This window comes from Bos taurus, chromosome 19, assembly GCF_002263795.3.
Source record: "Bos taurus isolate L1 Dominette 01449 registration number 42190680 breed Hereford chromosome 19, ARS-UCD2.0, whole genome shotgun sequence".
NCBI classification, from domain to species: domain Eukaryota; kingdom Metazoa; phylum Chordata; class Mammalia; order Artiodactyla; family Bovidae; genus Bos; species Bos taurus.
Window position 1 is genome coordinate 23,860,442 of NC_037346.1, and position 26,097 is coordinate 23,886,538.

A 26,097-nucleotide genomic window follows, 5' to 3' on the forward strand; every position below is an offset into this window, starting at 1 on the left:
ATGAGTATAGTTTTGACATGAATGTTGATTGATATTATTTTGTCAGTGATGTGAGCAGCTTCTCTGCTGAATCAGATAATAGTTTTCAAATACGAAAAGAGTGTTTTCTCAGTTTTTTGTGCCATTCACAATGTAATGACTAGAGACGAACACATTTTCAAGTATAATCCATTCTATTAACATATGCTCCATGAGTTTCTTATGTCTAGACAAGAAAACATTAAATTAAGCTCTGATTTGTAGTGTGTGCTGACTTCCGTGGTGTGACTGTTCCTGGCTGATCTCAAGCATCCATGTGACATGGAGTTGGGAAGAACTACTTGACACAATGGGGGCTTCCCTGATGGCTCAGTGGTGAAGAATCCGCTGGCAGTGCAGGAGACACGGATTGGACTCCTGCATCAGGAAGATCCCCTGGAGGAGGGCATGGCAACCCACTCCAGTATTCTTTCCTGGAGAATCCCACGGACAGAGGAGCCTGGTGGGCTACAGTCCAAAGGATCGCAAAGAGTCGGATGTGACTGAGCGATGTGTGAGCGACTAAGCACACACAAGCATCAGACATAATGGATGTAAATAATCTTAGGAGAATAAATAATAGTAAAATGTACTGAAATAACTAGGTGACTTCTGAGTATTGATTACCTTTGATGAATATAATTTGTTTAATTGTAAGCTTGTAGAATTAAAAAAAGATAACTGTGTAACAACCAGCTCATGACATTTCTAAAAATGTGAGAGTTGGCTCTTGTGAATTGGCACAGGTCAGCTAGAGTGCCTAGTGGAGAGGACACCCCCTGCTTCTCTGGGGCTCCCTATCCAGCTCTTACCCGCTAGCCCCAGTGACCTCTGTAGCCCCACCCTCCTCTCAAGGGCATTCTTCTTTTTCCTAGATGTCAAAAGCAGAAACTCCCCGAGGTCAAACCTGAAATTCCGCTTTGATAAGCTCAGTCATGCCAGCTCCAGTGCGGTAAGGATCTGGGGACGTCGGGGGAGCAGGGGGAGCCTTCCACCTCCCACATGCCCATCTCCTCCAGAAGCCAGACATCCTTCCTGGGGTTGGAGGAAGAGGGTGCCTCACACCTCACATGGGGGCAGGGAGGAAGCTCTGGTCTGATCTGGGGGTGCCATTGGTTCCCCCTTGGTCCCCATGGTACAGGCATCAGCCTGGGGTTCACCAGCCACCTTTCCACACCTCCTGTGTCAGAGCCACACCCTTGGACACAGGCAGATGCAAGTTGGAAATTATTGGCTCCTGGGCCTCATGTCCCTTCCCAGGCTCTCTGGAGAGATGAGCACCGAATATACAGAAGCTGTAGTCACTGGGGATTATGTGGTCTAGTGATTTAAAACTCTCATATGGATTTTTCTTGAAACAGGGTCACTAATGTGAAAGAGGAGTCCTTCGCTTGTCAAAGGTGGGTCAGGTGTTGGTCCTGCTGTGGCCACGAGGGAGGGTGTGTCACTAAGATTGAGCGTACTGGTGGTCTGATACCCAGAGAATGGCCAGAGAGATCCTGACTGCTGGGGAGGGCCAGTGCCTCTTCCCTGGAGTCTCTATGGTGGGACTCAGGTCTGGATGGGGAAGAGGGCACACGGCCTCGGGTGCGCATGGGAAGGGTTGCCTGGTGGGATTGGACCAGGCTCACTGAGTCTCCCTTCCCCAGAGCAGCCTGTTCCCGCATGCAGAGGGCAGTAGCCCAGAGCCCTCCTTCCTCAGTTGGCCCCTGGCCTTCCTGTGTTGGCAGCCTTTGTCTCCTTGTGTCTTTGTCCAGTTCTCTGAGATGAGACATGTCTTCCCTGTGTGTCCAGAGATGCCCTGGTTTCTTAAGCATTGTGCAGCGTGAGCCCAAGGGGAACCCTACTCCCAGCCTCAGGCAGGGACTCATGAAGTTTTCAGCAGAGCAGGGCATGGGTCCAGCTCTCCACCGCCAAGGCCTGGCCTCCTGCTAAGGAAGTTACTAAAGACCCATCTGACTGCCCAGCCTTCTCCCTGCCATGGGGCTCCCAGGGGTTTGAGTCACATTTGGAACCAGGGGGAGGAGCGCAACTGAGCGCTCATTATGCAAACCTGGATTCCCACTTCCAGTATGGACTTCAGATGCCTCATTCACTAAAGTAATGTTTGTGCCCAACTTCTCAGGTGGTGGCAGCTCTGCACCCTTGTATCTGGCAGCCACCCGTCCTAAGCACGTGTGGGCACAAGCATCTCCTTCTCTTCCTTTACCTACTATTCAATCATCTTCTCCCTTCTTGTTTTTTCCAGGGAAGCCCCGATTCTGTCTCGGAGAAGGCTCCTATTCCAGAAGTTTGGGGGTGCCGTCCACTACTCTGACCGTCACAGGCCTGCTTTTCCACTGGCCACCTGGCCACCAGACAAGCTGTCTGTCCCAGTGTCCCGACCTGGCCACAGCCTTGCCCGTCCCTGCCAGTACCTCCCCGTCTCTGGGCAAGGCCTCATTCCTCCAGGCTCCCCGTGCTCCTGACCGCCCTATGTGATGTGTGTCTGGGTCGTTTGTCATCTCGTTTTGTCTGCAGGGGAAAGAGTTGGGCAAGGGAAGAGGGGGATAGGGTACCAGTCAGAGTACCCAGAGAGGCAGAGAGAGTGGTGAGGTGGGCAGCAGAGGCTGACAGCAGGGCACTACACCCAGGCAGGGGCAGCGCCGTACCCTGGACGTGGTAGGCAGGAGGCTGCAGCCACACTGAGCATGTCTCCCTTCCCCGAAGCAGATACACTTAGTGGTGGCGGAGGGAGCATTTTTCTAAGAATCTAGATTTGTAGCCATCCTCGAAGGCGTCCTGATAGAAACCGGTTCTGCTGCTCCTTCGTGTCTGGAGCTCCCAACATCTACTTGCTTCTGTGCTGGGAGTTTCTTACCCACCTGCTGACATCGGGCCAGACTGCTTTTGTCCCTGCTGCCCCGGGATCTCGAGCTATGTGGCCGGGTGAAGCTGAGACACACAGCTGGGCACGCATGGGAGGCGTGTTCTTCTTGGACGGCTTTACTTCCTGCAGGAAAGTGGTAGCTGCCAGGGAAGTCGTCAGCCTCTCCCCTTTGAGCGGATACCTTTCCCACAAAGGGGTGGGCAGCGGCGGTGGGAGGGTATTCAGGGAGAGCCAGGAGCATGCAGGGGCCTTGGCCAAGGAGAACCTCAGGGCCAAGGGCTGGCTGGGAGCCAAGTCACTGCTGGTTATGGAGGTTCACAGGAGGCAAAGAGAGTTACTTCCATCCCCCACTTAGAGGGGGAGCCCAAGAGGCGGGGTGGGGGACAATTGGATGGGTTGGTCTAGCTTAGGTGTGGGGATGGGAGGTGTCTTTCTGCAGTTTAGATGTCTGGACTCCGCCAGCACCCTGGGGGATTTTTTCCAGCTACTAAGCCCTTTGGTTTTATCAGGGCTTGATCCACCCTAAATCTTAAATCCTTCTTTTCTCCTCTCCAGCCACAAGTCTGTAAGCATTTGTCACATGAGTGGGATTCTTGCAACCTGGGTCCCTGTTGGGCATAGTTCAGACACTACCTGTTATCTGCACCCTCACCCTTTGCTGGGCTGAGCTGGCTTGCTCTCTGAGAAGTGGGCCCTCCTTTCTTCTCAGCCATCTGAGTCAGTGATAGGTCATTTCTGTTGACTGGCCATGGTGGGGTTTAAGGTGAGAAGGTGTCCTCCAAGTTAAACAGAGTCTGAAGAGCAGACCCTTGAGGGGTGCCACAGCTCCAAGTGTGTATGGGGCCTCAGTGACACACAGCTGCCAGGATGATACCGCTAGGCTCCTGTTTCAGTGAGCAGATTACATGGACTTCCAACTAAATGCTGTGATTGCATCAGGATCTGGGCCTATCCCCAAGGCAAGACATAAAAAGGTTACACTTGTTTTTTGACTGATGTGACAATTTCCCCATTGCTTTTGCTTTTAGAGCAAAATCGTGGTCCTTCATCCTCAACTCACGTGAACTCTGTGGGATCCTATTTATAGGTTGGGTGGACCTCTCCCCTTCACGCTATCTGGGAAATGTGTTTGCTCAAAGTACTAGTCCGGTTAGATTTATTCTGGTTAGAAGGTCAACAATGTCTGTTTAGCTTGTATTAAAGATCCCCGTAGCAGCGCCCACGGCTGGAATGAGGCCCATGGATTCTGGCAGAGTTCTCTTGGCTGGGCTTCTGAAGGAGCTTGAAAGGTCAAACTCCATTTCTTTAAAAGCTGTTCCAGGTTCTGGCTGGCTTTTCTGAGTAGCTGTATTTACAGCCGCCTGGTGGTTGTGCTGTGCTGTGTTTGTCGTGCTCTGGGGGTCCCCTGGGGTTTTCAGGTGGTCCCCATTCTGTCCTACTTGGGAACCTTCCACCCACCTTCCCCCACTGCTCTGGCTGCTCTTCCTGCAGCCCCCAGCTCCCGGAGGGCTCTGCCCCCTGCCTCTGAGCCAGGGTCCGGGTTGATCGCTCAGTATGTCCAGAGAAACTGAGAGGCTTACATGGGCTCCCTAAGAAACAGACCTGAGAAGTGGCCTCTATCTTCTGTGTGGTGATGGAGATGCTCTGAGCAGGATCGGAAATGTCCCTCCCTCACTTCATCTAGGAAGTTTATTTTGTGGCCTCTAGAGTGTACCGCATCAGCCCCACTGAGGTCCAGGGCTGTGGAGGAGAAGGAGAACGAGGATGGGCCAGTCTCCCTTTGTCCTCTGGACCATGGGACTGGCAGCTTGGATCCCTGAAGGCTGCTCACTCCATCCCCTTCTTGCATTGCTCCAGAAGGTCTTTCCTTTTATTGCCCCATGTAGTCTTGAGGCTCAAAGGTTGCTCCAACCTCCTTGGTCCTTATGACCAGACTCATCCCTGATGGTGTTCTTGCTGGCATTTGAGGCGTCCCATCAGAGACATATTTCCTGGACGTAACTTTGGCTCTGGGACCTCATGGAAGAAGCTATACTTTTCAGCTCTGTTGGGCATCCATATGCCTCTACCGAGCTAAGGCTTAAAAACAGATGCAGAGAGAGCTGGAGAGAGAAGGTCTTAGCTAGAGTTTCTATTGCTGCTAATGGATGGAAATGGGAAAAACATTCTGTGGTTCAGTCTTGTGAGCTTCATCTCCATGTCCAAGCCTTCCGGGCCCCTTTTAGCATCTAATCCAACCGTGTCACCTTCCAGATGAGAACCTTCAGCTCCAGTGAAGGGAAACAGCTTGCTTGAGGTCACATAGTCAGCTGGTGGCAAAGCTGGGATGAGAATCCACAACCCAGAGCCCTTTCTTCGGCACTACCTATGTGGTTGGTGGAACAAGAGACTGGATTTACCGGGGCCCTGAGATCTGAGGAAGCCAGTGAGCCAGTTTCTCGGCACTGGCTGGGAGGTGTCAGCAGCCACAAGTGCTGGTGGGGCTCAGTCTCAGCCTCTGTTCTTTTCAGGAGGGATGTTCTTTGGGATTTTTTTCAATGAGGGCCCTGGGGTTTGGCTCCAGCTCGGGCAAAGAAAACAAGGAGGGAAAGAGATTTCAGGGACTGTTCCTCAGTGACATTAGTTCTTCAGTCCCTATCTGTAATGAGGGTGTAGGCCTGGGCAAAGATGCAGTTAACCAAACCTCACTTTCCTTTTTTTTTTTAGTTAAGGAGAAAAGTGGTAAAAGGAAACTCTTTGAACTCTCCCTGATCGTTAAACAAAGGTAGTCAATAAAAACCTCAGCTCAAGGAATGATAGCCCATTTCATGTTCTTACCCTGACTGTTTAAGGTGCCAACTCAAACACTACCCTCATTCATTCTTAGTCAACAGAGACAAGTCTGTTGTGGGGGAACGGTCGAGGTTCAAACAGATCTCATGGCTACCGGTGGCTGGCAGGGGCCCCATGGCTCCTCTCCAGCCTCCAGGTACCCCTCTCTCAGAGCAGGGAGAGTCAGCAGTTTGCCAGGGCTGTTCCTACCACCTGGGGGCCCCCACTGGGGCATTCTGTTCTGCTCTGATGGCTGTTTTATCGCCAGTTCCTTACCCACCCCAACCCCACAGCTCCTTCCTTTCAGCAGGGCCATGTGCCTCTTTGGGAGAAAGGAGAAACCCCCCCACCAAGGCCAAGGACAGTGGAGTCCTGCCTAGTGAGACACTACTGGGGGGCAAGGGCCCTGTCCTGTCCTTATCAGTCCCAGGGACAGAGTGTGTGGCTGGAAGACTGGAATTTAAATGCCATCGTTTCTGATTTTGTGACATTTCTACTTGGAAGGGTTAATCCCCCCCTTCGCGCTCCTTAGCATGTGTGTTAGCTCTCCCCTATCCCGGGCGTTGCCCTTCCACACTCCAGCCTGGGGAGTGACGCCGTTTAAGTGTGAAGAGATTCCTCTGTGTGCTAGAACCTGCTTGGAGATGTAGCTTGGAGATGATGATCCATGTGATGATGACTTTTCTGTCTTTCCTCTTTCAGAGGAGGTGATTTGTAGACCCCCACACCCACCCCTGACTGCCTATGTAATGTAAATAGTGTACATTTAATTTATTGCTATGGTAGCACATTGTATTTGTTAATGTATAAAATGAATTCTAAAAGTTGACAAATGTATATTTTGTTGCTTAAATGTGTCTTTGCAGAAATTGACAATAAATAAGATATTTTGTGTCCATCAGTGTTCAGACTTCTTTGCCTAGGACCCAGTCCTGAGCATCTTTCAGTACATCAGAGACTGAATCCATATTCCCATGGGCTGTATCTAGCCTGTAGATGTATTAATCAAGAAACATCCCTCTGACCACCGGCACCCACCCCCCACCCTCCAGCTTCATTCTCAATAGCCAATCAAGTTGCTCTTCCCTCACCTTTGATACCTAACCAAGTTCCTCTTAATAATTTTCCATCCAATTCCTCACCCTGCCATTGGCTAGAAATCCCCATTTGTCCCTGTTGTATTTGGAGTTGAGTTCAGTCTCTGTCCCTGATTGCAATAGCCTCAAATCCTCAAATAAAGTCTTCCTTGCCTTTTGAACTCTGGGGCAGTTTTTCTTTGACAGGTGGCTAACTTGTCCTCCCCTGCCCCCCAACCCAGCCTCTCCTCCTCTGCACATCTGCACCAGTGTTAGTAGGAAGAAGAGGGAGGCAGAAGAGACCTCTCATTTTGAGACTGCTCCCGAGTGAGTACAGTGTTAGTTGTGGTACTCTGAGAAGCAGTCACCAAGACAGGAAGAAAACATTTGTTAGAAGAAAGACCTGTGAGAGAAAATGGGGAGGGAGCTGAAGAAAGCTGAAGAATTGTCCGACTGCCATGCAGGTCTGACCGTGAGTGAAGAAGAGATGGGAGGAAGCAACATGGCATGGAGGCATCTTTGATGCCAGTTCATTTCTAAGAAAATTCTAAGCAAGGCTATTGCAGAGTCCCCTAACCTCTGTCACCATCTCCCTGCAGACTGTGCGCCCTCTCCCATTGCAGGCAGATTCTTTATCACTGAGCCACCAGGCCCACATTGATGTAGGGGGTGGTTAAAGCCTCCTTTCTCTTGGTTCTCTCTGCCTCTCTGTCTGATATAAACCCTCTGTTGGCTCCTTGTGCTTGGCAGGTATTCAGATGCTGCTGATTTGTTATAAATTTCCTTGTTATGAGAGAACTCTATATGCATACAGTCTTTGCTTAATAGTGTAAGAATTTCAAGTTTGGCTACTTCCTTGGTGTCCACTCGGCTCTCAGGATGTCCCCTTATCCTCACCACCCTTGCAGGTAGCAATATCTGCTGCTGTATGTCACATCCCAGCACTCCTTCTCTTCCCTACATCTACCTTCTCCTTTCTCTAGACACTAGCCATGACCAGTGGTCTCGGCAATGTTAAGACAATCATCATACATGACTCATTGTGGGATGTGTTTGGAGGACCCTCAATCTTGTAGGACTAAACAGAGACAAGCCAAATGCTCTCTTTCTTTCATGGAGCCAAATGCTCTCCTTCTTTCATCCCTCTCTTATACTGTCTGGAGAATGAGGAGGGGTGTTGCTTTTATTGCTGGTTCGAATGAAATGGTACCTTTCTGCCAGCCTGGTGGGGCTCCATGGTTGGTTCCAGTGATCCAGTGGTTCTCTGAATTTGAAATGCAGATTTGGCAGATCACTGCTATGGCTCATTCAAAACTCTGTCCTCCAACATTCAATGGTGCCCCTGTGCTCCCATGACACATACTATTTATGGGAACCAGAGTTAAGTTTCAGGGAGGAACTCTGAGAAGGAGTTATGACATCTAAAGGCAGGGTTCCACTGAAGGGGGCCACCAGACTCCACTTCTTCAGGCAGAGATAATACCTGTTGGGAGCATCAGGTCATCCCCACTTCAAACCAGCTCCCTCTACTCTCAGAAGAGAAAACTACTCCCATCCAGGGATGGCTTCTTTTCAAGCATTTTAGTTTTAGAGTGCATAAAAATCACCTGGCGAGATTGTTAAAAATGCAGATATCAGGCATCATTCCAGAGGTTCGAATTTGATTTGGTCCCAGGAATCTGCATTTTTAATAAGCTTGTGAAGGATTCTGATGCACTGATCTGGTTTGTAGTCTCTATATACGTCCCTTTCCTATTACAATAGTCTCAGGTCCAGTGAGAAATGGATGAGGGTGTGGGGGGTTTGAGAGATGCCAGTCCCCCACCTAAGGGGATTGTTATTATCATTATCACAATTATGGGAGAAATGTCTGTCCCAGCAAGACACAAGCTCTTACAGGAAAATGAAAGAAAATCACTTAGAAGAGGATAGAGAAATACAAATAAAACATGAAGCTTGTAAGGAATAATAGTTTAAGATGAAAATGCATTATGGCTGTGTGAATGACCAGGGCCTCCTGTAATAAGACTGGGAGAAAAGATGAGGTCATGCCTGAAGCAGAGAGAAAGAACTTGGTGAAAAGAAATAAAAAAATCAGATCCTGAGGATTAAAAATTAAATTAAAATTAAAAATTAAAATACAGCTAGAGCCTCTTTCTCCAAACCAAAACGAATTATCAGATGAAAGATGTGATGGGAGACTTTGGAAACCCACTGGCAATCTAGGGACATATCAGCTGCTGGAAAGGGCTGAAGACAGCACCCCTGGGTGACATGTTCCCTGTCACTAATGATGTTAGAGGCAAAGTAATTTAGTAACTACAGTAGGTAAATGAAAGGATGTGGTTGATGAATTGACTCCATCAAGGGGAATAATAACACAGAACAGCCCATATAAAGGAACTAGCAGAAACAAACTGCCACTAAATGACCCCACACGAAGACATACAAATGATTAGACAGACGTAAGTTAGATTGTGTTACAGAAAAATGCAGACACTTTATGAGAAAGATGGGAGAAAATGTGCTCAAAGTATTGGATCAGATAAATTTTACTAATCACCTTTAAAATATTATATTAACATTAAAAAATATATAAGACTAACAAGGAAGTCTTCATAGCCTTGCTCTAAAATATCAATTGGTGGGTTTACAAGAATTTATCACTAATAAGGAATTTGAGGAAAAGTTCAGGGAAAATGAACAGCAAAGCCCGGATGAAATCTATCTATGAAACCTAGTATAATAGTGTATGTAATGGGAAAGGATTTTAACTTGTTTAATTATAGATATTTTTTTCTTTCTTATTTTGGGGGGTGGGGCGGTGTTGTGCCTCATGGCTTGAGGAAATCTTAGTTCCCTGACCAGGGACTGAACATAGAACCATGGCAGTGAAAGCACTGAGTCCCCTGGACCTCCAGGGAATGCCGTAGAATTTTCTATTAAGGAAGAGAGTTTCCAAAAAAGATAAAGGATACATTTCCAGCAGATATAAACAACTGGAATCTATTACAAGGATTCAGCAATGATAAAATTATTATCTAAGATTTTAATTCAGTGACTAATGCTAGCCCATGAACACTAGGATGACTAGGTTGCAGAACTTGAAGCAGTTCAAACTAGTTTAAATGGACAAGAATGGAGACATTTATTAAAAGAAGATAGGGGTCTATACAAAAAATTGATGAACAACAGAGCTTAATGTATAGCATAGGGAACTATATTCAATATCTTATAATAAGCTATAACAAAAAATATCTGAAAGACAAAACTGAATCAATTTGCCGTACATCTGAAATTAATGCAATATGGTAAATCAACTATACTTCATAAAACAATGAGGAAAAAAAAGAGAGTATTTCTCCTAGATTCAAAAGGAAGGGGCTACAACTAGGCCAACAGTAAGACAGCAAAGGTCATCAGGCCTTATGCCTATCTCTCACTTCTTCCTGCATTTCTCTGTATTTCTTTTTTCCCTGTTGTGTTATGTCACTTCCTTATGAACATGTGAAGCCTTTTTGTTTGGTTTATTCTCTCTGAAGACCAGCTAAGCTGGTGTCAGCACCATTTTGTCTTCACTGCCTAGACCTTGAAATGGATTTGGGGTCATGAATTGTTTCCTTTGTCAGCTGGCATGATGTTAGGCTTTGTCAGTAGAGGGTGCAAGAGAGGCACTGCAAAGGGTAAAGGAGTTTTGTTTCTGGTACACCTGTGCAGGTTTTGTTGTAGTTCAGTGGCTAAGTTGTGTCGGACTCTGTGGTCCCATGGATTGCAGCGTGCCAGCCTTCCCTGTCCTTCCTATCGCCTTGTGCAGGCTTGGCAAGCTCTTAGACCTCACTTGGAAAACCCTTAGAGCAGAGACACACGCACTAGCTCCAGGCCATTTGCGGTTTCTCCTCATAAGGAGTTAACTGCTTGCAGTAGAGAACTGGAATTCTGGCTGTTCTCCTCAGAGAATCCCTGTCAAAGGGGAGAATCAGCAATTGGGCACTTCTCTGAGAGCTCTGTCTGTTTGAAAAAGGAGCTGGCATCTGGAAATTGCTTCAGAGTGCCTTGTGTCTGTCTGAAGAAGCCTGGCTCTCCAGCATGTAACGTCCTAGAGGCGCTGTCTCTGACTAGATGGTAGGTCTCAGGCTCCTGCCTTTCTCCTCAGAGAGCTATTTCTCCTTGTGAACCTGAAGGCTGCTTATTGAGCATTTCTCCTATTTTTGTGGTTTGCTAAAGAAAATCAACCACCAAGCATTTCTCCTCCATCAGAGCTGCCAAGCTGTGGAGGGGGGAGGGCTGAGCCTCTGGCACTTCACCCCAGAGACAGCTATCTCCCTGTACAAATAAAGGAGCTAGACATCTGTCTTTTCTCCTCAGAGCAGTTTGTCTGTCTGATAAGAAAGGCTGAGAATTCAAGATTTCTCTTCGGAAAGAGTTGTGTCCTTTTCTGAGGCAGAGTGCTGGCAATCTGGCATTTCTCCTCAGAGTATGGTCTGTCTGAGGTGGAGGACCAGTCATCGGGCATTATCTCCTCAGAGAGGTCTGTTTCTCTGTTTGAAAAAACCTGCTGACTCTTCTGAATTTCATCTCATAGAGACCTGTCTCCACCTGAACGGAGGTCTGAAGGTCTCTTACTGGCCAGCCCTTCACCTTCTGGAGGGCTGTCTCTGACTGAACCGTAGTTCTGAGCTTCCTGCCTTTCTCCTCAGAGAGCTGTGTTTCTGTGTCAGCTGGAAGGTTGACCATGGGACTTTTTTCTTCCTGAAGGACTGTCTCTCTGTTTAACAATACTGACCAACTAGCATATCTCCTCTGATGGGATGTCTGTCTATTCAAGAGGTAGGGCTGAGCCTCAGGATTTCACCTCAGAGAGAGCAGTCTCCCTGGCTGAATCAGAGAGCTGCACATCTTTCTTTCCATCACAGATCTCTTTATCCTTTTCGAATTAGAAGGCCAGCTATTTGAATAAATATGGTACAGATTATGTCACTATGCAGCACTCCTTTTTCCTAGAAGCTGTTTTCTCCCCTTTCTCCTATTAAAAAACTACAGGAGAAAAATAAAAGAATTGACGACAACAACAACAAAAGAGAAGGCCAGCTATTCCAGATTTCTCCTCAGAAAAGCCTTTGCCCTTTCTGAGGTAGTGTTGGCAATCTGGTGTTTCTTTTGAGTGCGGTCTCTCTTTGTGAGGTGGGGAATTGGCCATTGGGCCAGTTTCATCACAGAGCTCGGTCCCTCTGTTTTAAAGAGTGAGGCAGCCATCCTGAATTTCTCCTCTCAGTATTCTGTGTATTTCTGAAGCCAAAGCCTGGCCCTTTCCGGTTCTCCTATGTGTGCTCGACAAGCTCTCAACCCTCACTGGGCAAACACTTGCTGCGCATGCGTCGACTCCAGGTTTGGCTGCCCGAGTGTCGACTGCTGTCTCGGCAGCCGATCCAGGCCTTTCCCGCAGTTTCTCTAGTGCCTGGGCCCGCGATGTGCCACGGCCAGGAGCACTCATTGGCTTCTCCCAGAAGCACCCCTTTCCTACACCTGCTGCTTCGTCACCTCAGGAGTTTCCCGTGAAGTGTGAAACTGGCACTGTCTACATGGAGCACGGGGAGAGATGGAAGAGTCAGACCGCTCCAGACTGGTAGGTGCAGGTTTAATACGCAAGGAAACTTACGACAGTTATCTTGAATGACTGCTAGAGAAGTAGATCTCTGCACCCACCTGCTGGAACCTTAAAAGTGTATTGTTCTGTTGTTTTTTAGTCGCTAAGTTGTGCTGGACTCTTTTGTGACCCCATGGACGGTAGCCTGCCAGGCTCCTCTGTCTCTGGAGTTTCCCAGGCAAGAAAACGGCAGTGGGTAGCCATTTCCTTCTGCAGGGGATCTTCCCAACCCAGGAATTCGAACCTGTGTCTCCTGCCTTGGCTGGCATATTCTTTACCTCTGAACCATCAGGGAAGCTTAAAAGGGTATACAGAGGTCAGTTCAGTTCAGTTGCTCAGTTGTGTCCCCATGAATCGCAGCACGCCCGTCCTCCCTGTCCATCATCAACTCCCGGAGTCCACCCAAACTCATGTCCATCGAGTCAGTGATGCCATCCAGCCATCTCATCCTCTGTCGTCCCCTTCTCCTCCTGCCCCCAACCCCTCCCAGCATTCAGGGTCCTTTCCAATGAGTCAACTCTTTGCATGAGGTGGCCAAAGTATTGGAGTTTCAGCCTCAGCATCAGTCCTTCCAGTGAACACCCAGGACTGATCTCCTTTAGGATGGACTGGTTGGATCTCCTTGCAGTCCAAGGGACTCTCAAGAGTCTTTTCCAACACCACAGTTCAAAAGCATCAATTCTTCGGTGCTCAACTTTCTTCACAGTCCAACTCTCACATTCATACATGACCACTGGAAAAACCATAGCCTTGACTAGACGGATCTTTGTGGGCAAAATAATGTCTCTGCTTTTGAATATGCTATCTAGGTTGGTCATAACTTTCCTTCCAAGGAGTAAGCGTCTTTTAATTTCATGGCTGCAGTCACCATCTGCAGTGATTTTGGAGCCCCCCAAAATAAAGTCTGAAACTGTTTCCTCTATTTCCCCATCTATTTGCCATGAAGTGATAGGACCAGATGCCATAACAGGTCAAATCTTTACTTTTACTTCTTTCCTTCTTTTTTCCTTGTATACTCAAACACAACACATTCTATACACAAATATGCCTTTCTTCCAGTTATCTTACTGAATTCTTTAGTGGATTTTTCTGGTTTTTCAAGTATAAATCATTTTACCTGACCTAATTAATCATAGTATCTTTTTTCTTTCCACTTGACTGCCCTGCCCTGTCTAAAGTCTTATAGCTTGGTCAGGCTCTTCTAAAACGTTAAACGAAATTGATGACAGTAGGGCTATTAATATCCATTTAGACTTTAGCAGGAATGCTTCTGGAGTATCATACAGTTTGTAATTCACTGTGGTCTTCTAAGTCTTTAATAATTAATTAAGGTTTCTTTGAATTCCTAATTTGCTGAGAATATTTTGTTTTTAAACTCAGTGATCGATGTTAAATTTTATCAAATGCCTTTGCTTGTTTAACTATCTGATTGTTGTCATTACACATTGTTTAAAAAATGTAATCTTAGACTTAGTCTGCTCATATTTCATTTAGAAACTTTGCATCAAATTCCTCGACAAAAGACAGAGCCAGGGCAGTGGGAGTAGGTGCTTGGTGCTGGTAGGAAAGAATTATTAGTTTGCATGTGTGCTAAGTTCGTGTCTTACTTGTGTCAGACTGTTTGCAACCCTGTGAACTGTGGCCTGCCAGGCTCCTCTGTCTGTAGAATTCTCCAGGCAAGAATACTGGAACGGGTTGCATGCCCTCCTCCAGGGGATCTTCCTGACCCAGGAGCAAACCTGGGTCTCCTCCATCTCCTGCATGGGCGGGCAGGTTGTTTACCACTAGCGCCACTTGGGAAGCCCATTACTTAGTTTAAGGAAAGGTAAAAGGATCCAGGACTGTTTTGCTCCCCAGTGGACCTGGAGGGCTTGCAGGGACATCCTTTCCTCTGACTTGACTGAACACTATGCAAGAGTCGGACGTGGTTTAGTGACTACACCACCATGACCACGACCACCACCACCACCGCAAAGATGGGAAACTAGATTTAAGTTTCTATAATGACACTTATATAGAGACATTACTTTGCTAACAAAGGTCCGTATAGTCAAAGCTATGGTATTTCCCTTAGTCATATATGGATGTGAAAGTTGGACCGTATATAAGGCTGAGTGCTGAAGAATTGATGATTTTGAACTGTGGTGTTGGAGAAGACTTGAGAGTCCCTTGGACTGCCAGGAGATCAAACCAGTCAATCCTAAAGGAAATCATCCCTGAATATTCATTGGAAGGACTGATGCTGAAGCCCCAATACTTTGGCCACCTGATGGCGAAGAGACGGCTCACTAGAAAAGTCTCTGATGTTGGGAAAGATTGAAGGCAGGAGAAGGGGACGACAGAGGATAAGATGGTTGGATGGCATCACCGACTCAATGAACATGAGTTTGAGCAAGCTCCGGGAGATGGTGAAGGACGGGGAAGCCGGGAGTGCTGCAGTCCATGGGGTCGCAAAGAGTCGGACACGACTGAGTGACTGAACAACAGTAATGAGGCTGAAGATCTCTGCCCAGCCGCCACTGGAGGGCGCGCGCAACCAGCGGAAGCAGCAGGCGTCGCTTTGCGGCGGTTGGGAATGAATAGAGCGCCGACTTTTCCCAGCTTTTCATTAGCTGGTTCTGCGGGAGTCCCGCTTTTCTGATCTCCTCATTGGCTGTTGGCCCGGTGTCTTTGGTCAGCCCCTCCTGGGGGTTTGAAAGGGGTGAGAGACCCAGAAGTCCGGGTTTACAAGGACCAATCAATCAGGGCCTCCCATTGGTCTATCACACAGGAGGCTCAACCCCTCGTCTGAAGACTTTCCAGTGGATGCTGCCTCCTTACTCTGGCGGCTCTCGCTTTGGGGTGGCCGAGGTTCTCCTTGGCGCTTTAGCCGGCTTCTGTGGCGGAGCCGATGCACTCCGAGTGGCTGTCATTTTTCTTTAGCGTTGTTTGCCTCAGACCCACGGCACACAGGTCTCTCTTCTATTGCTCTCTTCGAGAGACAGCTGTAACCGCTGTGGATTTGGGGGGGCTCAGCAGTGCCAACCCTGTAGAAAATGGCTGGAGCGTGGGAAGGGATGTCTTGTCTTGAGCTAGAGATCTGGAGTCTGGGGTAGAGTCCTGAATGGGGAAGGAGATCACTGTAGATAGCCCTTACCCTTTCCTACCAGAGCTGGGCAGGAGGTATTCCCTTCAGCTGGGATCTCCCAATGGGAGCATCATACTTTTGAAGGCCCCTTAGACATTTGTATTTGTAGACATTGAAAAAAAAAATTAGTAATTTTAACTTTGAAGTTTTAGTATTTTGGCGTCAATAATACATTATATATATATAGGATTCAGTCATAAATTATTAGTCCTTGGAAAACTTGTAGGCCCAAGGCGGGATGCCTATTGTGGGTAGTGGAAAAATTATGGTGCTGTTCCACCCTCCTCCAACACACACACAAACACACACATGGTTTTCAGAGAAAAACTGGCTCCCCAGCTGTCTGCAGCCCAGGGCTTGGTGCTGCTGAATAGACGTTTGTAGATAAAAGGCTGAAGGAGCACACTAGAATGGGAACTGGGAGGATCCTTGCTAAACAATAAAATTGAATATGGAAAATGCTCTACAAGCCAGTGTGGCACTGTTACTCTGGCTTCCCTGATAGCTCAGTTGGTAAAGAATTCGCCTGCAATGCAGGAGACCCTGGTTTGATTCCTGGGTTGGGAAGATCCACTGGATAAAGGATGGGCTACCCACTCCAGTATTCTTGGGCTTCCCTTGTGGCTCAGCTGGTAAAGAATCCGCCTGCTATGCGGGAGACCTGGGTTTGATCCCTGTGTTGGGAAGATCCCCTGGAGAATGGAAAGGCCACCCACTCCAGTATTCTGGCCTGGAGAATTCCATGGACTGTATAGTCCATGGGGTCGCAGAGTCAGACCCTGAAGGACTTTCACTTTCACAGAGTTAGTGGTCTAATCATGTGGGCTTGGGTCAGGAGGTAAGATGCTTATTGTAGTGGGCACTGCCACACTGGCAACCTGGCAAAAACCACTCCAGCAGCGTTGGTCACTACCCGTCTAGGTCTCTCTTCTATTGCTCTGAACTTTGAACTATGAAGATAACACAGAGTCTTATTGCTGTGTCTAGGTAATTTTAAGTAGTTTGTTCCTATGTAGACATAGACAAATTTTTGGGCCAGAAAAATCTATGGAGGAAAGGATTAACTGTGGGTTACTCTTTGGATATCAAAGCAGATATGGGGGTGTGGAAGGAAGGTTGCAGACTTATTTTTCATTTTACTCTTGACAGTGGTTTTTTTTTTTTTTTTTTTTTTTAGTAACATAAACATGATAAAAAATAAAGCTGCAGAAATGAATAATTAGTGAAAAGTTTCTTTCTTACTTTGATGTCCCTATTTCCCTATCCAGAGGGAACTTCTAAGTTACCTGAATGTCCTTCACAACAGTTTATGCAAAGAGGCATTTATGTATACAGAATAAAACCTGAACTTTCTAACTAGCTATAGGTGGCCCTCGAAGACAATGCCTCTGCATTGAAAAAATGGAGCTGTGCTTCCCAGATCCCTCTTCAGTGACAGGCTTGCTTTCTAGCTGTGGAGAATGCAGCAGTCAGCAGAGAGCCTAGCTGTCAGCTCCTCAAGGGTTTTCTTCAGCTGCACATACCCTCCTTGTTTGCAGCTGCTTCTTCCCCAGGGTAGTCCACAGCTGGGGGTTATAAAGCCTGTCCGTTTTGGCTTGCTGTGAGACAACTCTGATGGTCAGTGTTCACTCGAGATCTCCGTGCTGGGTTGGTCAGCACTTTGTGGCTTGCCTGTAATTTGACTTCGTCCTCTGCCTGATGGAGCTTCTTCACTTGTTCTTTCACATATGTCTATTCCTAACAAACACCTTGTACTCCAAACTCCATCTCAGCGCCTACTTCTGGAGAACCCAGGCTGTGGTACTGTCTTGATGGCATTGTCGTTCACCACTCTCATTATTTCAGATTGATATCAGTTCTAATGAGATGGATGAAACTGGAACCTATTATACAGAGTGAAGTAAGCCAGAAAGAAAAACACCAATACAGTATACTAATGCATATATATGGAATTTATAAAGATGGAAACAATAACCCTGTGTACGAGACAGCAAAAGAGACACCGATGTATAGATCAGTCTTATGGACTCTGTGGGAGAGGGAGAGGGTGGGGAGATTTGGGAAAATAGCATTGAAACATGTATAATATCATGTATGAAACGAGTCACCAGTCCAGGTTCAATGCACGGTACTGGATGCTTGGGGCTGGTGCACTGGGACGGCCCAGAGGGAGGGGAGGGGAGCGGAGGGAGGAGGGTGGAGGGTTCAGGATGGGGAACGCAGATATACCTGTGGCGGATTCATTTCGATATTTGGCAAAACTAATACAATATTGTAAAGTTTAAAAATAAAATAAAATTAAACAAAACAAAAACAAAAAATAAATAAATAAAGATAAATGATGAAAAAAAAATTCTTGGCATATACCCTCCCTGGCAGTGTATCTGGTAAGGGGCAGTTTTGCCTATGACACCTGCAGTGGGGGTAACACAAATCATCATCTATAAATGGCTTGCAAGCCATTCTCCTAAGAGAAGGTCAGAGCTCAGAAATTTCAGTGGATGTATATTAGCATGAGTGACCTCCTTAGGCTATAATTGAATATATCTGGATGAGGCTTGGACTGTGGTCTTGTCTGACAAGTTGAAAGGTTTCTTTGACGATTTCTTTGAATTTCTTCTGCTGTTGATTAAAAGCAGACTCCTTCTGTTAGTCTTAGCGTGCCCTTATTTATTGCCAAGGCTGGTGAAGTCTAGGGGTCATTGGGTTACACATACATGTCTTTTCTTTACTATAAAGCAACAAATTCATTCTGGGCTGGATCTGTGTCTTAATTAACTCCTGTATCTCATACAGGATAATGCCTTGCACATGATGGAGGAAATCCCCAGACTCCACTTCAGTGCCTCAGTTTCCTTCCTATCAACCTCTGGAAGGCTTTTCCTAAGAGGAGTCTTCCCAGTGCCCCATGCATGTCCTTGTTCCTCAGGCTGTAGATGAAAGGGTTCATCATGGGGGTCACCGCAGCATACATCACTGTGGCTACTGAGTCCTTCATGGAGTGGGTTTTAAGGGGCTGCAGATATACCATACTAAGTGTCCCATAGAAGAGGGAGACCACAGCCAAGTGGGAGCCACAGGTGGAGAAAGCTTTGTATTTGCTGGAGGCTGATGGTATTCGGAGGATGGCTCGGACAATCCAGACATAGGACATGACCATGACCCCTAAGGGGGTGAAGAAGATGAAGCAACCTGTGGTAATCTGCACTGTATGAATCATCTGGGTATTGGAACAGGCGAGCCTCAGCAGGACGTACATCTCACAGAAGATGTAGTGGATTCTCTGGGGCCCACAGAAGGTCACCTTGGTCATGAGGAGGGTGAGAAAGAGACCATACAGGACAGAGAGGGCCCAACACAAGGTGAGGAGCAAAATGCAGAGCCCAGGGCTCATGGCTGTGATGTAGCAGAGAGGGCGGCAGATGGCCACATAGCGGTCATATGCCATCGTGGCCAGGATGAGGTTGTCCAGGGTCACCAAGCAGACCAGGAAGTAGAGCTGGGTCAGACACCCTGTGTATGAGATGGCTTTGTCCTGGGACTGAAGGTTCACCAATGTCTTGGGGATCGTATTGGTGACAAAGAAGAGGTCGGTGAAGGAGAGGTTGGCCAAGAATAAGTACATGGGAGTGTGTAGGTGGGAATCAAAGCTGATGGCCAAGATGATGAGCAAGTTTCCCATTACTGTGACCAGATACATGGACAGGAACATCCAAAACATGATCTGCTGCTCTTCAGGACTCTCCGAGATCCCCAGGAGTAGGAAGTCAGAGACCCCACTTTGGTTGCTGCCATGCATTTTCCCAGCTGTCTGCAACATCAGTACCAACATATATTTACTAATTGCCTTTGATTGAGTAAGGACATTCAGATAGGCAAAATCAACTATTTTCTTAACAATAAAAATACTTCAGGCTGGATTTCAGAATTTTTTTCCCATAAGCAGCAAAGTAATACCAGAGAAAAAAACCATAATGTAGAAAATCTTTATGCAGCCTAATCATTCCAGCAACTTCTGATCTGGCATATTCAATATTATGGAAATAATGTCTATGTCTTATTTTAAGTCCTGTCATCTTACAATATCCTTGAAGTGCCTAAAGATTTCGTATGCTGTATTTTGATATTGCATAAATTTGAAAATAATATTTGAAACAGGTATATGCATTATAGCAAATGGATACTGTACAATTGGACAAAGAGGGTAAAAGTAAAGCTGATGGAAGGGAAAAGAAAAATGTATCACTGTTTACTGATAAAATGATCTGGGAAGCCTAAGACAGTCAACCAAAATGCCATTGAAAATAAACAAAGGGATATGAGGTTGTGCAGTAAGAAGTACCCAGATCATGCTAGCCTTGTTAAGATTTTAAAAATTTTATACTGTGTAAAGAGTTTTAAGCAGAATGACCAATATAAACAGATTTAAGCAGCGATGTATGTATATATTAACAACCATCTTTCTTTGTATTTTACCAATAGTGTTTCAAAAATCAGGTGTAGCTGTTGCATTTTTAACCAGATACTTTTCAGTGCCTATCATGAGACACTATGTTAATAGTTTTTCTAATATTTAAAAATACCGCCAAGGGGCAACTAAGCCCACACACCACAAACAGCACATGTACTGCAGTGAAGACCTAGAACATTCAAAAAGCAGAAACAGAAAAATATGTTAACACTCCTGGTTTAAATTACTTATCATGTTTTATTTAGGCTTTTGTAGTGGTATTCACTAATATAAATGAGGTTTACCTATAGTTTCTTTTTTGTACATGTCATCTTTATCATCTTTTTGGTATGATTTGGTGTGCATTAGATTTCAAATTAAACTTGATTTCATTTATTGTCCATTTCTAGTGTTTAGAATTTGTTGGAATTTCTTCAACAGCTTAAGATATGAATTTAAAAATATATTACATGGAATTATTTTTCCAAATAAAAATAGCTTCTATACTCTGTTGGAATTTATTGATTAAAAGCCAAAAAAATTCCAGTGTGAATCATTCAAGCAATACTGAAAAATTAAAACTAAAATGAAAACTTAATTTAGCCAAGATGATTAGTCAAGAAAAATGATTAAAAGACATCTAGATTGGAAATGAGGAATTATAGTATCTCTCTTCAAAGATGACATGATCTTGCATATAGTAAATCTTACTAAATATTCCTACTAAAAAACTACAATAATAAATGAAGTCAGAAAAGGTTGCAGGAGCAAGATGAATATAGAAAAATTGCATTTTTATACTTGTAATAAATAATCAGAAAATGAAATTAAGAAAATAATTTTATTCATAAATGCACCAAACAGAAAATGATCTTTAGGAATAAATTTAACAAAAATTCAAAATTTATACTCTGAAAACTACAAATATTGTTGAAAGAATTAAAGATCTAGATAATCAGAAACAAAACCCATGCTCATGGATTGGAAGACTTAATATTGTTAAGATGGCATAGTCCCCAATTAGATCTATAGACTAAATACAGCCTCTATCAGAATCCCAATTGACTTCTTTGTAGAACTTCATGTAAATTAGTTCAAAAATCCATGTGAAATTGCATGAGACCCAGAATAGCCAAAACCATTTTGAAAAACAAAAACAGATTTGGAGGATTCCACTTCCCAATTTCAAATCTTACTACAAAGCAATAAAGGTAGACCTATAGATCAATAGGATAGAATTGAGATTCCAGAAATAAACTCATGTGTCTGTTGTCAACTGATTTTCAACAACGATGTCAAGATCAGCGGGGAAAAGATGTTTTCAACAAATAGTTCTGGGCCATTCTGGGCCACCAGGATAGCCATGTGCCAAAGAGGTGAACTTTTACCTTGCACTCTATGCAAAATTTAACTCAAAATTGATGAATGACAAAGATATAAGAGCTAACATTATATCTGTGTATTAGTTGCTCAGTCATGTCCGACTCTTTGCGACCCCATGGGCTGTACCCCACCAGCCTCCTCTGAAAGGCTCAGAAAAAAACATAGGCAAATCTTCAAACCTTAGATTTGGCAAAGAATTCTTATATATGACACCAAAAGCAACAGAAGAAAAAATAAATTCAATTTAACCAAAATTAAAAATGTTTGTTCTCCCAATGACAGTATCAAGAAAGTACAAATAATTCCACAGTGGTAGACAATATTTGTAAATTATATATCTGATAAGATATTTACATGTAGAATATATAAAGAACTCTAATAACTGAATAATGAAAAGAAAAATGACCCAATTAAAAGCAGGCAAAGATTCTGAAGGCATTTCTCCAAGGAAGATATACAAATGGCCAATAGGCACACAGCAAGATGCTGAACATCATTAGTCATCAGGGAAATGCAAATGAAGGCCACCACTTCACACCCTCTAGGAACAATTCAGATAATAAACAGTTCAGAAAATAACAAGCCTTTGCAAGGAGGTAAAGAAATCAGAACACTTCTATACTGCCAATGGGAATGAAAAATGGTGCAGCCGTTTTGGAAACAGTCTAGCAATTCCTCAAAAGGCTAATCACAGAGTTACCAAATGACTCAGCAGTTCCACTCTAGGTATCTCCCAAGGGAAATGAAAACATAGGTCCACATACAAACTTGTACATGAATGTTTATCGTAGCATTATAAGTTCAAACGATAAGGAATCTGCCTGCAATTCGGGAGACCACGGTTCCATCCCTGAGTCAGGAAGATCCCTGGAGGTCATGGCAACCCACTCCAGTATTCTTGCCTGGAGAATCCCACAGACAGAGGAGCCTGGTGGGGTTCAGTCCATGGGGTCGCAAAGAGTCAGACATGACTGAGCAACTAATACACACATAATGCTCCAAAGATAGAAATAATCTATGTGTCTGTTTCTTGGGCATGGATAAACAAAATGTGGCACATCTATACAATAGAACATTATTCAGCCCTAAAAAGGAATGAAGTACTAGTACATGCTGCAGCATGGATGAACCCTGAAAGCATGAAAGAAGCCAGTCACCAAAGACCACGTCTGATATTATTCCATTCATATGGAAGGCCAGAATAGGGAAATCTATAGAGACAGGAAGTAAGTTAGTGATTGCTTACACACGAGAGAAGGGTGATGGGTAAGAAGCAGACAGCTGAAGAATACAGGCTTTCTTTTGGATGTGATGGAAACATTCTAAACTTTTTTCTTCTTAATTATTTTATTAAATTTTTTATTATACGAGTAATTATATGATTTACAGTGTTAATTTCAAGTGCGCAGCAAAGTGAATCAGTTATATGTATACATATATCCACTCTCTTTTAGATTCTTTTTTCATCTTTTTCCTCAGCCTCCTATTGTCTTCATAAAAGGGAGCCATGAGATTGAAGTTGTAGTCAGTGCCTTTTAGCTCTGAGCCTGGGGCAGTTCCTGACATATTTTAGGGTGTCTTTCTTCCTGTCCCACTGACTGCTTCATCCCCAGTCCTTGCTGTTCCTTACTTATTGACTTTTTAGGACTGCATTGATGAGAATCACCACCCATTTTCTTCCCGGCAAAAACTTTGTACTAAATCTGCTGGGTCTTTTTACACCTTACAGCTTGTCCCTCAATCCAAGCCCATTGCTCCACCTCATGCAATGATTCCTCTTAAGTTCTTGATTTATGATGTCACCTGTTCACCAGAGTGGTTTTCAATTTTTAAATTACTTTTTAAATTTGTTTGATTATTTTGAAGTGGGATATTTGCAAAGGAGGGAAGTGAATATCGTTTCTATTTTTCTCTATTACGTTGTTTTGTTAGAAAAAAAAAGCTTTGATATGGGAACTGTCTTCAAAGAATGGCATCGAAGGAGAAAAATACAATGAAAAATTATGTCATATTTTATTTCATAAAAGTAAAAGACCTCCTTCACCAAAACACCATAATATAACAACAAAATGCAAACAAACAAGAATGCCAGAAAGGAAAAATTCTTGCCATGAATGCGATATGCAGAGGCTTTAAATGCTAAAAAGAGAAAGATCTAGTTAAGTCAGTAATAAAATTACCACACCCCCTCCCCCACTGGAACATGGAATTCATAAAAGAAGAAATTCCAAGTCATTAAACACATGAACAAACATTACTTATCAAAAGATGGGATGAATAGGCAGTTTTATATCTGATGAAAAGAAATAATTAAGAACAATGTTCTAGAAGGAAACTTGACATTCCATGTCATAGGCTCTTAAATAGGGTATCCCTTTGAGCAGTCCTAGTAGTGGTAAAGAACCCGCTTGCCAATGCAGGAGATACCAGAGATGTGGGTTCGATCCCTGGGTTGGGAAGAGCCCTTGGAGTAGGAAATGACAACCCGCTCCAGTATTCTTGCCTGGAAAATTCTGTGGATAGAGGAGACTGGCGGGCTGCAATCCATGGAAGTGCAAAGAGTCGGTCACGACTATGCATGCACTGACACCCAGTTTTATGGATTTATCTTGAAATATAATCAGATGGAAACATAGATATGTATGTGTAAGGTGTTTATTAGGACTTTGCTCTGAGAATGAAATCATTTTCAGCAAGCCTTCAATGATTCTGATTGTGCACTTTGGGAAACATTGACCTGAGTCTGTTTAAGAGTCAGCAGGTTCTAAACACTTGTGTGGTCAAGTGGTCATACAGACACAAACTTCAGTGCAGTGTGGCTGGATGGAGAATGGAGAATATGGGGAGAGTGTGGAAAAGGACTCTGCACCTGATGCTGGAAAGCTGGCCTCCTGTTCTCTCTTGCTCCCCAACTGTATGATCTTGAAGTGGACATGCAACCTCTCTGAGCCTTCTCATTGCACCAGTGAAGACTTCTTTGCTGTTTTGAGAACTATATTCAACAGGGCATGTGATGACACTTTGAAACCTCTATATGTGTGTGTGTGTGTTAGTCACTCAGTCATGTCCAACTCTTTGCAATCCCATGAACTGTAGCCATTCCCTTCTCTAAGGGATCGTCCCAATTGTTCAGACCCAGGGATTGAATCTGGGTTTTCTGCATTACAGGCATATTCTTTACCGTCTGAGCCACCAGGAAAACCCTTGCAACCTGTGCATGCATGCTGAGTCGCTTCAGTTGTGTCCGACTCTTTGTGACCCTGTGGACTGTAGTCTTCGAGGGCCTTCTGTTAGTGGGATTCTCCAGGCAAGAATACTGGATTGGGTTGCCATGCCCTCCTCCAGGGGATCTTCCCAACCCAGGGATGGAACCCCTGTCTCTTACATCTCCTGCATTAAGTACCAAATTGGAGGGATGTTCATTTTTCTTTGATATGTACACACCACTTTATTTTTTAATTTATGAGTCTTCATTGCTGTATGTGGACTTTCTCTAGTTGGGCTACTCGCTAGTTGCTGTGTGTGGGCTCTAGGGTGCTGGGCTTCGGTAGTTGTGGCGCACAGCCTCGGGAGTTGCAGCTTGAGGATTCTAGAGCACAGGCTCAGTAGTTGCAGTGCACCGGCCTAGCTGCCTCTTGGCATGTAGAATCTTCCTGGACCAGGGATCGAACCCATGTCCCCTGCATTGGCAGGCGGATCCTTAACCACTGGACCACCAGGGAAGTCCCGGAGGGATGATTACATCACCTTTAAGTATGAAGTGGTTAGATTATATGAACACTTTCAAGTATGTGAGTATGTTGTGTGAGAGAGAACATGGAGAAGAGAGATACAATAAGAAAGGGAGAAAAGAGAGAGCGTAAGCCAGAAATGACCAGGTCTTACCCACGGCTCTCTGCTGGTCTCAGAGTTCCCTGGTGCTGTCACCTACATTTTCATCCTAAGTAGGATGCAATTTCAGTCAGGATGGATATATAAGGACCTAAGACATTGCTTTCTGAATAGGACTTGATGACTCTTCCTTTTGGCTAAAGGTGGGAAGCAGGGCAGTTGATGTCTGAATAATCAGCCCATGCAAACAAGGAGAAAACAGGTAAGCAGTTCATGCCTTGATGAGGATGGGGAACCCAAGAACTGATGATTGGATCCTGAGTTTATAAGTGAAGGGGCTGAACTGAGACCACATCAGACTTATTTATCAGCTTTGGTGAGGCCTTGGGGAGGTAGTCCCAAGACAGCTTGTTGAGATGAACCTGGATAATTGCTTCAATGTTAATATCTATAAGCAGAGATCTTGGGAAATGAATCTTATTTACAAAGAGTAAACCAATTCTACCTTGGGCAGAAATCTTAAAAGTTTTCTAGGATTGGATTAAGCCAGAAATAAAGAAGACTTCACATAGAGTGCAGCCTGGCTTTGAATCATCAGAGGTTCAGAAAGTCTCAAGGACTATATTTGGATTAAGATGATCCCAGATTGCTAGTGACTCCAAGTACTGCATCAGAAAAACTTTTCAAAGTTGTATTTGGAGGAAAATAACATCACCTTAGACCTCAAATATTTCTCTTCATCACACTTTCAATCATAACATCAGGCACAAAACCAAAGATAAGCAGACACACAAAGAAATAAGATTCCTAAAGCAAGAACTAACAGCTGAAAGGCATACAGAGGCTCCTCTGTATGTCCATGGAATTCTCCAGACAAGAATACTGGAG

General features: G+C 44.8%; 2 protein-coding genes and 1 long non-coding RNA gene across 10 annotated transcripts in view; 2 read left to right on the forward strand and 1 right to left on the reverse strand.

Annotated features, from left to right (window-relative positions):
- The window catches only part of RAP1GAP2 (RAP1 GTPase activating protein 2), a 202,277-nt gene extending 195,681 nt beyond the window's left edge, over positions 1–6,596 (forward strand). For all 8 annotated transcript variants that reach the window (XR_009491678.1, XM_059878465.1, XM_003587395.5 and 5 more), the window contains 3 exons: positions 894–970; positions 1,380–1,418; positions 2,267–6,596. Coding sequence is in view for 7 of the 8 variants with exons in the window: in XM_059878465.1 (XP_059734448.1) it covers positions 894–970; positions 1,380–1,388 (86 nt within the window). In the remaining variant the exon portion in view is untranslated. The remainder of the gene's footprint in view (positions 1–893; positions 971–1,379; positions 1,419–2,266) is intronic.
- Positions 6,597–9,892: 3,296 nt separating this feature from the next.
- The window catches only part of LOC132343033 (uncharacterized), a 109,398-nt gene continuing 93,193 nt past the window's right edge, over positions 9,893–26,097 (forward strand). The window contains exon 1 of the long non-coding RNA XR_009491679.1: positions 9,893–12,397. This is a non-coding gene — a long non-coding RNA (uncharacterized lncRNA). The remainder of the gene's footprint in view (positions 12,398–26,097) is intronic.
- On the reverse strand, positions 18,379–19,389 carry OR1D3B (olfactory receptor family 1 subfamily D member 3B). The gene has a single exon (XM_002695719.6). The coding sequence runs from the start codon at positions 19,375–19,377 to the stop codon at positions 18,385–18,387; it is 993 nt and encodes a 330-aa protein (XP_002695765.3). The 5' UTR covers positions 19,378–19,389; the 3' UTR covers positions 18,379–18,384.

Coding starts and splice junctions, on each gene's coding strand:
- OR1D3B (XM_002695719.6), bottom strand. CDS start 19,377: ATGTTGGTACTGATGTTGCAGACAGCTGGGAAAATGCATGGCAGCAAC.